Source organism: Melozone crissalis, unplaced genomic scaffold (genome assembly GCF_028551555.1).
Source record: "Melozone crissalis strain CALT ecotype California unplaced genomic scaffold, PUWL_Pcris_2 ptg000006l_1, whole genome shotgun sequence".
In the NCBI taxonomy this organism is placed as follows: domain Eukaryota; kingdom Metazoa; phylum Chordata; class Aves; order Passeriformes; family Passerellidae; genus Melozone; species Melozone crissalis.
The window spans coordinates 48,194,863-48,209,748 of NW_026535784.1; the positions used below are offsets into that span (position 1 = coordinate 48,194,863).

Below are 14,886 nucleotides of genomic sequence, written 5' to 3' on the forward strand. Positions count from 1 at the left end.
TTAAGTTTTGTCTCCTGTTGATTCTTGCCGTGGCAGAAACACAGTGGCTTCCAGGCCATGAAGCTGATGAAGCTGGCTTTTTATGAGTCACCCCTTCTCTTTCACTGATGTCATTATAATCTTTGTGACCAGCTATATAGGTAAAGTAACTTAATTTCAGAGTGCTGCTAATCCCCTGAGCAGTGGCTTGGGAGCAGCAAATTACTGCTTATAAGGAGTACTTGATTGGTGCAGCTCTGTCATTCTGCTACTGCACGAGATTCCTGATCTTTTCCTTCCAAATTATATCTTCCTTTATCCATTGTTTTAAAAAGTCTCACTAATTTATTTAAATGCCTTCTTGGAGTGCTAATATTGTACAGTCACAACTGTATTAGCAACTGAAAATGGCATAGTTACATGAAAGGACAGGCAGATTTATTCTTGTGTAGAAAAAGGGCAGCACAAGGGAATCCACTTAACCTTTCCTGTGTTCTCTGTGAGACCAAGTCTTTTTTTGCTGCTTTTACAATTATATAAATCAACAGTTGGCATCTTACTGAAGTGAACTCACTTCAGTCTGTTAAAAAAAATAACAAGCCCAGAGCCTATCTTGTCAGCATACTTTTATTTCCACCTACCTTTTTCAATGCCTCGTTTGTACAACTGCTTTTTAATTTGTTTTGTTTTGAAATAAGCTGTCTATACCTAGTAACACTGAACTGCATGGCAAGGAAGACTGATCAGCTTTTGCTGTTCCCAGCTCCTAGCAGAGCAGCAGTGGAAAAGTACTGAGAGCTTGAAGAGAATGTGGATAGTTCAGCCAAGGGTTTTTTTCCTTAAAGATATTTAACTAAACAAGAAAAACAATGGAGCTCAGATTTATTGTGCAGCTGGGTCTTTCTGCACCAGTGATAGATGAACCTGCGAAGGTGGAACTGAACTGTTTTAGTTAAGCCAAAAGTCTGTCTGCAGAAATTCTTGAGCTGCTCTAACAATGCAAGCAATGGTCTGTTCTCAGCTGCTGCTCTTTTGCCACGTGGAGTGTGCCCCAGAGTTGTGTCAAAGGCTCCATTATTCTGACAGTCTCTTTGCATTTTGATGTTCTCCCAAAATATACTCAGGTTTTACTGGTCTTACTTATGTTTACCTAATGAGACAGTGTGCCCATGTACTAAACATTTACTTTCAGAATATGCTTTCTGTAAAGTTTGCTGGTGTAAATGAGCTGCAGGACAGGCTCAGACTCCACACACTTAACTTGCAATGCCTGTATTCATTATCTGTGTTACTCCTCCACACTGACACTCAGACACTGAAGGATGTTGTTGAACTTTTCCATTCTTCAACATACCTAAGGACTTTGTACCCATTCCAAGGCTTGTGTTTATTTTTCTGTACAGAACAGTGCTGTTAATCAGCTTTGAAATGTTGTTAATTGAAGGTTTGATTCTCAGCCTCAACATAAGCCTCATCATAGTCTTGGGGTTTTTTTAAGTAACAGACTGTCTGAGCCAACAGTAGTGCTGTACCTCCTGTTCCACAAACTGCTAATCTTGTAAAGCTAGGAATAATATTATATATATATTTAGGTTATTCAATTTCTCTAGTTGTATTCTGGATGGGTTACAGAGAAATGTCGAAAGTTGGAGGCAACTTGCTAGCCAGTGCAATTGAGTGCAGGCACATCAGCACAAAGCTCAACACAAAGAGGACTGAGTGAATTGTTTCATGCTGTTCACATCCCTCTAATCCATGTGAGCTGCTTACTCAATGAACAGGCAGCTTGAGGCTGTCAGGAATTGGAGCCCTGCTGTGCCTTGGGGGTGTGGGACATTCAGCCCCAGAGCTCAAGACTGCCCATCTGTATCCCCCTTATCAGGCCTGGGGATATTTGCATTGAGCCAGGAAAGGAATGAAGATCTTCCTCCTTTCCCTCCCTGTTCCTTTGCCCCCAACAGAGGGAACATAGGCTTTGTTATCAGGAGGAAGATGGATGCTACCTCCAGATTCTTGGAGTTCATCCATGCCATCCAAATCCTGGCAATACTTACAGCCTTCCTGCCCCTCCCAAGCCAAAACTGTCTCTTTCTCTGGAGGGAGGATGTAAAAGCTTTAGAAAGATTATGCCAGTGAAAGTTAACTGCAGACAAAATAAAAGGCAGTTTAAAATTGCCTCACTGTCTGAAGCTGTGTTCCCTTTTTTCCTGTTTCTGTTGTAGAAAGAGACTGTACGAACCTCCCTAGGGGCTCCTCTGTTGATGCTGATTTTTAAATGGCTGTTGTTCAGGTGCTCTGATGATTAGCAGCAAGTAGAAAGGCATGACATCAGTTAAAGCTTCCTCATAAGAGCTTTATAATCTAAAGTTAGACAAAAGATCTAATGGAAGGACACTTATAGGATGTGGGTCAGACAGTGCTGAATGATTATCAGGTATTGCTGAGGATTTTGTTTGTTTTCTAATGTGCTGTAAGAAAACACTGAAGAAATAAAACCCACCTTGAATCTGAAAGAAAACCAGAAACAACACACTCAGTTTGTAATGCTCTCAAAACTGGGGAGGGAGCACAAGAAGGAATAAGGAGGAGTGGAATTAGGGACAGAGTAATATAAGGAACACCTGAGGTGGACATGACAGCACTATTCTCTCTTCTCTATGCCACACAGCCATGGCAGCTTCATCCCTTCTGAGCATTGCAGTGAATCCTTCCCAGCAAAATGGCTGTGAGGAGGGATGGAGAGCAAGGTTAGGGGGCTAAACAGAGGAAAAACTGCTGGCTTGTACTGGAAATTAGGAGGAATAGCACAGCCAGAAAGTCAGCTGTTGTGAAATCTGTAGTTTACCATACTCAAGGGAAGTCTGCTCACATTGCAGCATGCAGTCAGTGCAGCTGCTTTCTCTTTTCGTGGATCACGAACACGGCTATTGAGGACTGGCCACAGGAACAAGAATGGGAAAGCTCAAAGCTCAGCTGGTGCTTAGGGCAGCAGACGTGACTGCAAGCACAGAAGTGCTGCCTCCTCAGGTCATTTTGTGCTGGGGACATCTGATCCCTATTGGTCATTTAAAGCACCTGTCCCTTACAGCCCCTGTACAAGACAGCCCACACAGCTTCAGGTGGCACCAGGCACAGGTGATGCCATGGTAGACAGCAGTTTCAGGGCTAATGCTGCTCTCCTGTCATCCCCATACAAGTCTCTTTGAGCCACTCAGACTGAGGGTGATCACAGGCACATGAATTCTGGAGTGGAGTTTTTGTTGCAGGCTTCATGGGTGTCCCATCTTTTTCCTTTCCAGGTAACCAAAAACGAGCGGCAGGTGATGAAGCCGTTGTATGACAGGTATCGCTTGGTCAAACAGATCCTCTCCAGAGCCAACACCATCCCCATTATTGTGAGTAGAGCACTCTTCTGTGGGGTATTTCTTTGGTTTCAAGCTGAGGAAGCAGGAATCACCACACTTTTGGTTACAACACAATCACTGAGGCCAAGTCCCAACCTCCCTTATCACTCAAAGATCAAGCAAATGAGTGAATCAATGACACACTTCATACTGAAGTTGGGCAAAGCTGGTCAAGGAACTTTAGTGCCCACCTGCAAGCCACAGGGCACATCTCACCTTGTATTGTTTCTTCTCTTTCCATTGGGCTGCTGCTGTTATTTCATCCATCCTCTGTTTGGTACAGCCTCACTTCTTTTTTCATACCAACCCATGCTGAGCTGTAGGTCTTCCATGCTGCTTGGTTCCACAGGGTTGTAAGTACAGGGTTCCTGTACACAGCACACAGACCTGAGTAGATTCCACAGGAGATGCCAGGCATGTCCTTGGATGAAAGAAAAAGCCCTCAGTTTTCTAACACTTAATTTGTATTAAGAGATCCTCTAAGTGGTGGATATTTCCTCTTTCAAGGTGGTGCTTTACCACCAGCAGGGAACTCAATACACCCCTCTAGGGAGAAAATTCACCTTTTTTAATTTTAGACAATTTGTGTAGTCCAGTTTTTAAAAATTAATTAATCTAGAAAACCCACACAGAATACTTCAAGCCTAACTATGGAAAAGAGTTCTTTTATCAAAGCTCCTGTTTACTCTATCTGTCATGTATGAACTTTTTTTTGCTTTTCCTGAGCAGTGCTCATGTCCTGCCCACTTTCTGTAGACGGCCAGTGAGATGAATGGGCTGGCACAGCATTACCCAGTGCAGTGTCACTGAGGAGTGGGACTTCTTTCTGCAAATGCTGGGAGGTGTTCCTGGTCCTGCATTTAAAACAAAATAAAAAGCTGTTCCTCCTGTAATATGCAAAATAGTCCCCAAAAAGTGTGCTGTGAAGACAGTGCTGGCAGTCGAGGAGGAAGCTGTGTAGGTGTGCATGGGCAGCATAATGCAAAGCTGTCATAGAGAGCCCAGGTCCTGTTAATGCACAAAACTGAAAATCCACAGAGGCTAGCAGAGGAGAGATGAGACTGTTTTCTTCCCCAGTCTTCTGAGTGAGAACAGTGAGAGGCTCATAGAGAGACAGAATGCATTTGAAAATCCATCTCTACATCAGTAGGTACTTCAGTGGGGAATCAGGCTCCTGGAAAGCAAATCTGGAGAGCCTGTCTGAGCTTACCCTGTAGCTCTGGAGAGCCAGCTATTGGGCTGGGGATTATTTTCTTGCTGCCTTTGCATCATAGTCACTACCCAGCTAATAATCATCCAAGTTTCCTTTTTAAAACAGATTGGCAGTGGTGTCCTTTGCTAAGCAGCATCCTGAGACAAAACAGCCCAAGGTTCAGGGGTTTGCCAGGCCTGTTTTTCTTCCTTGAGAAAGCTATTTCTCCTGGTGGTCCAGCAATGAGCTGGGAGTGTGTGGGTGAGACTGAGCTGAGAGCAGGTGGTGGAGGAGAAAGGGGTTCACAATGTAACATACTTGTTAACACCTGTCACAGGGTTCCCCCTCCAGCAAGCGGAGAAGCCCTTTGCTGCAGCCAATTATCGAGGGTGAAACAGCTTCCTTCTTCAAGGAGATAAAGGTGAAGACCTCCAGCTGCTAACTAATTGCTCAGTTTGCATCAACTTTCCCCTTATACCAATGAAACAGAATGGTTGATTGATTTTTTTTTTATCAGTGTTGATTTTTTTGCAGTGTCCTCCTGAAAAATCAGTAACTGCTTTAAGCCTCGCCAATTCTGATCAAATTCTTCTCTTGTTGTAGATAAGACTACAGTGTTTCCTTGGCTTTGCATTCTTTCCTATCCTTGTCCCTTCCCCTCCATCTGCACATAATATATTTTATTTTGCTTTAAAAAAAATTACAAAATCACAGTTACCCGTGTAACTTGCTTTTTTTCTTGCTTTCCTCCTTTCTTTTAAAAGACACTAACTTGTTTTGCAGTAGTTTCTCTCACTCCCAGGCTCTGTGGCTTGCTCACAGCACCGTGGCAGGAATGAGCTCTCACAAAACTAACCCTCGCACGTGGAGCCAGCCGGGGCACTCACGGGATCCTTACCTGCTCCCCTCCACTTGTTTTATCCAGGCTCTTTTTCACCACCTTGTGCAGGCCCTTTTTAACTTAATGAGGATGGAAGTAAGAACAGCTTGGTTCTGCTAGTTGATGCTTGGTCAGGTTTGGATGGCAGGATTGTTGTGTTTCTTTTTGTGCTGCTGTGGAGTAATAATTTGGGGTGGGGAAGATTGTTGTGATACTGGGCCTTCCCCTGAGGAATAAAGGCCAGCAGCAGACCAGGACACACAGCGTGGAGCTGAGCCCTCCCTTGCAGTGTAACAAGGGAGAGAAGTGCTTCAGCACATTTGGGTCATATTTCTGTTATCCAGCCAGAGCTTGGTTAGATGTAAGTACTGCAGACTTAGAGATCCGAGGTGATTGAGTGCAGTGGATTGTATATTAATGGACTATTCAAGGCACATATTCTTTAATACCAGATTGCAGATTGAAGATGTTAAGCTGCTGTTTGGAAGCTGGTTAATGATCACTGAGCTTCTTAGTATTTTCTAGATAACTGCTGGATCAAACCTGCAATACTGGTCTGGTGGGGAGTGGTTTTGTTTGCTTCTGGTTTTTTTTGTTTTAGTGTGTCATTTTTCCCCACCTCTGCTTGCAGCCAGTGTGAGAACTTAGAGCTGTCAATTATGGTGCTCTCTGATGGCCAGCACGGGCTGGAAACCAGTCCTGCAGGGAATACAAACCTGGAGGGGTTTCTGGAGAAGATTTAGATGACAGCCTTAAGCCTGCTAACATGATGTGCCTATTAACACTTAAATGGGGCTTGTGAAGCTGCACATGGCAGCATTATACTGAACATCGCAGCATTATACTGAACTACAGCTGCACATGGCAGCATTATAATGAACTACACTTAGAAGTAAAGAGAGGAAATGAGCAAAAGGCCCCAAAACTTAGCTCCTGCATAGGTCCACTGTGGGCAGGGAAGTATTTGGCAGACTGCTGACAACGTCAGTATTTGTGTGTTTCTGGGTGAGGTTTTCTTGAAGCATTTGGGATAGTTGACTAAAAACTTGAAAGGTGTTTTGAGGTGACCTTACCAAACATTTTGGTACAATATCTTGGATGTTGTGTTGGAAAAATCATTAGGATTCTTGCTTTGTGGGAGTGCCGATGACAGGATACTCTGGGGATTTGACATTTGTAACTCTGGAATGCCTCATGATTGCCTGGCAATCCAAGCAGGTGCATGATACATGAATGATGTGTATGAAGATCATTCTGGTTCAAGGTATAAATGTTGCTGCAGGTTTAATTGAGGTTCCTATGTGAGACTTCGGAGGGAAGGCCTTAGAGGGCCTTTTCTGTTGGAGCTCTGGCTAAGAATCCTTTTAATTCACCCCTTTCTATTTAAGAGCAAAATTATTTTAGAGGTCTTGTGAGAACCAGATGCAGTGCGTTGGCTCTGAGGTGTAAATGAAAATTCTGCTCTTTCTTTTCCTGCTGTGGCCTTCCATGGCAGGAGGCTGGCTCCTGAGCTGCTTGCTGGCTCGGGCAGTGTGCTGTGTCTGCAGCAAGGCAAGACAGGCTGATGGGTGTCTGTGAGGAACTTGTGTCAGTCCTCAGGAGCAGCTTGGTCACACTGCTTATGGAAATTGTCCCTTTGCTTTCATTCCAGGAGCTCTCCCAGGAAAGGGCATGGGAGCTCCTCCTTTGTTGCCAGAGAGATTCCTCTGAAGCAGTGTGCTGCTTTTACTGCTTAGACTGACTTAGCAAATCCTGCTCCATGGCACAGCAGTACCTGTGTTCTGCTGCAGCCCTTCCCAGCCTGGGCAGGGTGGCACTCCTGGGGACAGGGAATGGCAGTGAAAGGTGATTTCCCCTCCCCTATTCAGCCTGGAGTTGTTGGTAGGGCTTAAGAAGAGTACATGGCTGCTGGTTTGTGCTTTCTGTTTAAACTGTACAGCTGATGTCTGGAGAAATGGGTCTCGTCTAATCATGTGCTAAATATTGCTTCAACTTCTACACATTCCCTGCAGATTTTCCTAAGATGCATTGAAACTTCTCTGTATCTTTTGTTATTATTGCTACTCAAAACTTCTTCCCAGATAATGTTTTTTTCACCCTGCAGTCTCAATCTTGGTTGTAATTTTCAGCCTGTGGCTTTGCAATGTATCATCATGGCCTAGAGCTTTAAAATAAAAAGAAAACTCTGGGCAAAGTATAATTTAATTTAAATATATGCATTTATAAATCACTGAGGGTTTAATGGGACTAAGACAGGTCTTGCTGTTGCCTTCTCCCTTTTTGCTTGAAATATGGGACCAGTCTCTTAGGAATAGTTGAACTGTTCACAAGGAATCACATGAAAAAAACAAATCAAGAAAATGTCTGCTTTTGATCCCAGTGCTACAATATATTTTTGTCTAGAAGACTTAAGTGATAGTAGCCCCCAAAAGCTTTTAAAGATATTCATGTGCTTAGATGCTTCCTGGCTAGAGTTACATGGCTGTAAAATAAATACATTTACAGACACATATATGCATATTTGAGAGATTTACTGTCCATGCTGGCATTTGCTGCTTTCTCTAAGTAGCCTCATTCCTTACATTAAGGTTGAAAACTGCCTTCTAGAAATGTCTCTGTACATAAGAGACTGGGCCTCATTCCCTGATAATTAAAATTATTTCTAGACAGTGTCTCAGGACAAGCCCTACTTTTGAGAACACAGTGAACTGATGAATACCAAGTGCAGCAGGGACTTTCAAATCTCATGCCTGTAAATTTTCTTTTTAAAAATTGGAACACAACCAATTCATCAGTGTGCATTGAGGAAATGGGAAATTGCACTGTGCAGAGTTTCCAGTCCAGTTTTTAGTGCATTCCAGCAAAATGGTCAGAGCTAATGTTTGAACATGCTAGCAGCAGCAGTCCTTTTACAGTCAAGCATTTCCCACATTTGGGTAATTGTAAGACTCATCTGAGCTCACTGGTATCACTGAATGAGCATTTGAGGTCTTGAATTCAGCCATTAGAGAGAGCTGTTGAGCTGCATCTTTTGAGAGAAAATTCCATATTTTAACCTGGCAGTCTCTATGCTGGGAAATGTTTGCAGGGAAATGCAGAGGATGGCTGGTGTGCTTTGGACAATATGTGTAACGTCTGTAAATGGGTTCCTTTTTGTCAGAATACACAAACTAAACAAAGCAACATGTTGCTCTGAACCCCAGGTATTTTTTTTCTCTCAGTTGTGTCGCTCTGGGTCTCCTTAACCAATCTGAGTTTGTGGTGGCAATTTCTCTGTCATGCTTTGGTTCTAGGGTGTCTTACTGATGGTCTTCTGGTGTCCTGTGTATTGCTTGGCAATTGAAGTGTTTGCTCTGCCTTTCCACTTCTTGTTCCTGAGTGCATGTGGTGAGAGGAGGAGCCTGTTCCTGAGAAGGGAAGCAATAACCTTTGTTGTGGGGCTGCTCTGTCCCTGTGTGTAGGAAGAAGAGGAGGGCTCTGAGGAGGACAGCAGTGTGAAGCCAGATCTCACAATTACCATTAAAACGGATTTCAGTGTGCGCAGCTTCTTGGATCAGCTAGAAGATGATGCTGATGGCTTTGTTTCCCCGGTGGATGATAAGATACCATCTAGGAGCAGTCAGGATATGGGGCTTTCAAATCTCCATGAAGCATCCATGTATGTTGAATTCACAGGCAACTACAAAAAAGTTATTTCTTGCTAAAATAGTATTTTATTTGTCAGAAAAGGGGTTTTTTTCTATTTATGATCTGAGCCAGATGTTTTTATGTTTCGTTTTTAAATGCAATAGACCCTCATAGAAAGGGTTTGGAAAGAAACTACCTTGTCCTGATACTTAGCTTATGCACCTTTGTATTCCATCTCTAAATAGTAACTCCACCAGTGGCAAGCCTTTATCATGAAAACCCTGCACTCCAGAAGGTTTTCTGTGTTTTGGAGAGGTCAAGTGGAACTAGCTTTGCTAGTTTCAAGTGCAAACACATGGGGGTGGTAGCCCTAAGTTGGGACCATTGAATTTGATCCTATAAAAGTCACCAAACCCAGATCCATCTGCAGGAGAAGAAGAACTTTCATAGAAGTTAGTGTTAAATTGTGAAGTGCACACTTGACCTCCTTAGAAGCTGCAGCTTAAGACTATGATCATTTTGCTGAATTAAATGCAGAAAGCTTTTTGTTTTAAGCTATGTGAGGCTGCCAAAGCTGCTTCCAGGAGCAGCTCCATTGCTTGGCATATGTACAGCTAAACATCTGTAGGTTTACTGTGTGTTTCCTGTTTTTATTGTGTACTATGGATAATCTCATTTATCTTTAAACCCAACAGCCCTGAACTGGTAGAGCAGCTCCAAGAAGTCAGGGAAGAGAAAAAGCGAATCCGAAAAAAATTGAGAGACTTTGAAGATAACTTTTTCCGACAAAATGGAAGGTAACAATTTCTCAGCTGCCTCTCTGTTCTTCAGCTACTTTTAATCTGTTTTGCATCTGTTTTCCGATCTCCAAATACGGAAATTTACCTGAATTTAATATTATTAATTTCTTCTTCACAATCATTATCATTGCTTTACCCACATTTAGAATGGTGGAAGAGTTATTCAGTGTTAAAATGAATAACTAGTTTTTTCCGTAGTGATTTCTGTCCCATTCTTGCTTGTCTGTGAGGTATTCAGACGCTAGTTTTAGCAAGTATTTCTGCTTTAGTGTAAAAATATGTCCCTCATTAACCAGCTGATAGAATGTTGTCATATATTTATACTCTTAAATTATCTTGTCTGTTCTTGCTACCAGCCATCATCCTTAGGGGCTTTTGTAAAATCACTGAAAATTTAGAACTTTCCTGTAAGCCAAGAGCAATCTGATCAAATACCATCTTCCTTTTGCATGAGTGTGCCTGTTCATGTTAAGTGCTGTGGTGCCAAGACAGGGGAGGCTGTATTTTATTTTGCCAGGCACACAGGCTGACACTCAGATGGCTCCTGAAGTGTTTTCCAGCTGTTTTGCAGAGCTGGTGATTTTAGGGAAGCAGGGCAGGTTTCAAATATTTTGCATTTGGAACTGTGGAGTTGTGCTCAGCCTCAGCACACAAGCATCCCATACTTTGTTGGAGGAGATGGTTTGCCCCTTTTTTTATTTGTTTGTTTTTTTTCTCTCAAAGGATAAATGTTTTGGTCTTGTTCCCTGATCAGGAGCATGGGAGAGGAGCTGCTTTGTAGGGCTTGTGGGTGGGCAGAGGGAGGGAGGCTTCCTGTTACAGAAATCTTCATGGTCTGCTTTCACTCCCACTAGGAATGTGCAGAAAGAAGACCGCACTCCCATGGCTGAAGAGTACAATGAATACAAGCAGGTTAAGGCCAAGCTGAGGCTGCTGGAAGTCCTGATCAGTAAGAGAGATATTAGCTCCAAGATCATGTAAAGGAGGAGATTGTTTTTGCCAATAAACAAAGAGGAGAGAGCACCAAATGGACAAATGCATGAAGTGGATGCAGCGGGAGCCTGACTGGGAGAGCTGAGGAGCTCCCTGGGAACTGAAGGGTCATTCCCAGAGGTGGGAGAGGGAGGAAAGGTGGATTTCTGTAACTCTCTACATTTGCTGTTGCCCACTGTTTCTGCAGGCCTGATGCCCAGAATGGAGTTTGCCAGTGTAGGAGACACAACACTGCGCTCAGTGACTGCACTGAAGGGATCCTTCTGTATTGATTTGCTTACAGATCCTGTAATATTTAGAATATCAAAGCCAGCCATGCTGTTCTTTTTTCCCAGGATATTATAGCAAGAGGCAAAATAGGATTAATAGTAATGAAATCATCAAATAGCTTCTATTTGAGTTGAACAGACAAGTGCCCTGACCAATTTTATGTTAGGGCACCGATCAGGCAGCACCAAGACTGTTCTCTTGTAGCTACAGTAAAGATTTGCTCAGACTTTTGACCTGTTTGGAGTCCAGCATCTTCTGTTGCTCTAGAGAAATGCTGTAATAATCTCCTGGTCATCAGCCAGAGCTGGTGTGAGTTGCAGTTTTGCCCAGGCTTGAGTTGGGTTTTCTTCCCGTGTTTTTGATGGCCAGATCAACCAGAGTAGAAGGAAGTACCTGCATGTTTGGGATGGTAAAGAAGAAGAGCCATGGAGCCAATGTTCTTACCAGCTTGTTCTGCTTGTAGGGTAATACTGAGACCTGACCACGTTTGGGCAACAGGGAAGAGAAGAGGTTTTAAAAGCTTTAAGTCAGAATCCCTTGGGATTTTGATGGTTGGTTAAATATTGGTGTCAAATATGTAGTAGATATCTGGAAGACCCTCCCCATTAGTATGTGTGCTTCATCATGATACAGACACCTGAGACCAAGCTGAACAGTCTACACAGGTGTCCCACAAATTCACTCACCTAAATTTTCTTCTTTTGTGCACATCACCCCTGTGTGGGCTGCAGCAGCAACACTGATGGTGGCAGCAGAGGATGGGCTTTTCTTCCCAGAAGATACTGCAGGCAACTGAGAGCATGGAGCTGTGCTCTGCCTGTGGAAAGGGCACCTGTCTCGAGTGCAAGCTTTGACAATTTACTGTTTCCAAATTTATGACTTTCAGAAAAGAAAGTCCTGGGACACCTGATTCAGGTGTGTCAGTTTGAAAGACAGGTATCTGCCAGGAAAGGCAGGAGCCTCCCTTGGAATGTAAAATGTAAACCCCTCCCTCCGAATTATTATAATTTTTGAAATTAAGGGGTTCTCAGGCAGAGATATAAGGAAAAGAATAACAGTTCTTTACTAGTGTGTATAATAAAGCAAACAACAACACCACAGCATTAACACCAAACAGAACCCAGTCCCAGCCGCAGGGGCTTTCCGGCTGGGTGCAGTTCCGGGCACGGCCGGCAGGGGCGCTGCTGGCTCCCGGCGGGCAGGGCAGTGCGGTGACTCCCCCGGGCCTGCAGAGGGCGCTGTGCTGTGAGCTCAGGGAGCGCGTGGTGATGGCGGCTCGGGCCACGTGGGAAGGGAGGGAAGAGAGAAGAGAGACTGCTCCACAAACCCTGGGGCAGCCAATCCCAGTGCCCCAGCACGTCTCTGAGAAAATAATGAGTGAAACAGTCCCAGGGTGGTAGAAGAGATGCATCAGAAGCTATTCTGGAGCTGTGGCTGGAACCATCAGCAGGCAGGGGGTGCGGGGCTGCAGCGCAGTGAAAGCTCGGAGCAGGGCCGGAGAAGCGGCGAGGGTGGGACAGAGGAGCCCAGTTCCCAGCAGGGCAGAGAGGGGCAAGCTCAGGATCCTGGGCACGTGAGCAGGATGGGGATAGGTCCTTCTTTTAGTGAGGTAAGTGTTAATAAGGTCCCACTTCAGTGGCTGCCCTCACAAGCAGAGGCTCACCCCAGAAATGAAGAAGCAGCAGAGGACTGGGCTCTGGCAGTGACAGTGAATCCTCCCTGCAGTAAGCAACAGCTTGACCATCCTTCTTTGATGCTGAGAGGGAGAGAGACCAGCCACTGCCCCCACCCCTTTACTTGCCCAGTTCTCAGGGTATCTCTGCCCCTTGGAGAGAAATCCCCCCCAGATGAGAGAAGTGCTACTAGATACCTAAGCTTGGCCACTTTTTTGTTTTTCTTAAGTACCCATAAGTACCCAGTAGTTAATGTTTCTTAGCAACTTATGGGAAAAATTCTATAGGTAAGAAGGAACAAAAGAACCCCCAACCAGGTGCTCAAATCAAACAGGTGCTGCCTGAAGGAGAGAAAGGCCCCAAGTTCAGGGTCACCAAATCACTGAGGGCTCACAGTTCCACCATCCTGGGACACCTGGGCTCACTCTCCCACTCCAGAGGCTTATGTGCACCCCTTGGTCTGCCCTGAGCCAGGCTCCAACCTGATACCCAAGGGAGGGCACTTCTGTAACGCTTTCTTCAGCTCCCCAGGGGATCGTTGCCAATGTACAGAAGCCAATTAACCAAGATGAAATCCAGTGTTGGTTGTAGCCAGACCTCATGCATGTCACACCAGAGGAGCCAAAAGGACTCCCAGAACAACTTCTCCCCCTTCCTTTATTAAGGGCAAGTGGGTTCACAAATATTTGTATTTCGTTTGTGGTACTTACGTAAGGGTACTTTATCCCCTCTCACTTGCTATGTGTGCTGTGTGTGTTCTTGCCAAAATTGCTTCTATTTTGGTCTCTTCGGGATCCCTTGAACTCTTCCAAAGGTGGTCATGGGCTGCATGTGCCCTTTGCTAGTCAGAGTGGGTGTCCTGGTTTAGGGCAAATTGCCCCAACTGGTTCGGGAAAAGATTTCCTTGGAGAAAAGTGGAAAAAACATGTTTATTTAATAAGCAAAGCACCAACAAACATAAAAAATGAACAATACCAAACAATAAAACCTGTTGTTGTTCTGAAGTGATGGCAAATTCGGAAAGTCATTTTTGTGGGGTGTAGTTCAGCTCGCTACGTGTCTCTCAGTCCTCCTGGCGCTGGAGTGCAGCGTCCCAGCCCCGGTGGGCCACAGGCATGAACTCCCGGTGTTTTTCTGAGATTTTCGTCCAAAGCAGTTTTGAACAGTTCCAAGAAAAGGAAAAACCACAGTCCATGGAACTTCTTTGCTTCAGCTAGCTAAAACTAACTAAAAGCAAAAGAGAGCTATGTTCCCCATCTGTTCTGCAGCTAGCACAGGGGCAGCCAGTGCAGCTTCTGATAACAAACTCTGCGCTTCTCCTGCCACCCCCTTTGCTCTCAGAACCAGCCTTAAAGGTGTGGAACTTCATACCCAGCATAAACAGAAGAGATGATTGGGGATATAAGCATCATAAAGTCACCCCAGGACATGGGGTAATGCAGAGATGTGTGAGTGAAAGCACTTGGGATGGGGACTCATGGTTTGGTTTGGTTTTTTATTAATTGCAGAATTGCCCGTTCCATATAAAACCAGCAAAGACTGAATTTTGTATTTCCAAACAGTCCAGAGGACTTGTGTGGTGACCTAGAGCTTGGCTTTTCAGAAGTGCTGAGCTCCTATCTCCTGCGATGGGATCTCCTCTGATCCTTGGGGTGTCTTAACTGGGCTGACAGATTGGATCAAAAAATGCTTTTAAGAGAAGCCTGCAGAAACCTCCGGGGCAGCAGATCCTAGTGCCCCAGTAGGACTTTCAAAAGCAGCAGGCTGGGCCATCAGGAATGAGCAAAAATCTCAGGGTGGTAGAGGAGATATATCATAAGATATTCTGGAGCTGTGGCTGGAACTACGGGATGTCTGGGCAGGCAGGGGCTGCGGGGCTGCAGCGCAGTGAAAGCTCGGAGCAGGGCCGGAGAAGCGGCGAGGGTGGGACAGAGGAGCCCGGCTCCCAGCAGGGCAGAGAGGGGCAAGCTCAGGATCTTGGGCACGTGAGCAGGATGGGGATAGGTCCTTCTTTTAGTGAGGTAAGTGTTAATAAGGTCCCACTTCAGTGACTGCCCTCACAAGCAGA

At 44.7% G+C, this 14,886-nt stretch overlaps 1 protein-coding gene across 2 annotated transcripts in view; it reads left to right on the plus strand.

Annotated features, from left to right (window-relative positions):
• Positions 1–12,262, plus strand: part of FAM13A (family with sequence similarity 13 member A) — a 117,400-nt gene extending 105,138 nt beyond the window's left edge. For both annotated transcript variants that reach the window (XM_054295572.1, XM_054295573.1), the window contains 5 exons: positions 3,279–3,374; positions 4,913–4,996; positions 8,917–9,113; positions 9,778–9,879; positions 10,737–12,262. In XM_054295572.1, coding sequence (XP_054151547.1) covers positions 3,279–3,374; positions 4,913–4,996; positions 8,917–9,113; positions 9,778–9,879; positions 10,737–10,863 — 606 coding nt within the window. In that variant the 3' untranslated portion in view covers positions 10,864–12,262. The remainder of the gene's footprint in view (positions 1–3,278; positions 3,375–4,912; positions 4,997–8,916; positions 9,114–9,777; positions 9,880–10,736) is intronic.
• The last annotated feature ends 2,624 nt before the right edge of the window (positions 12,263–14,886 follow it).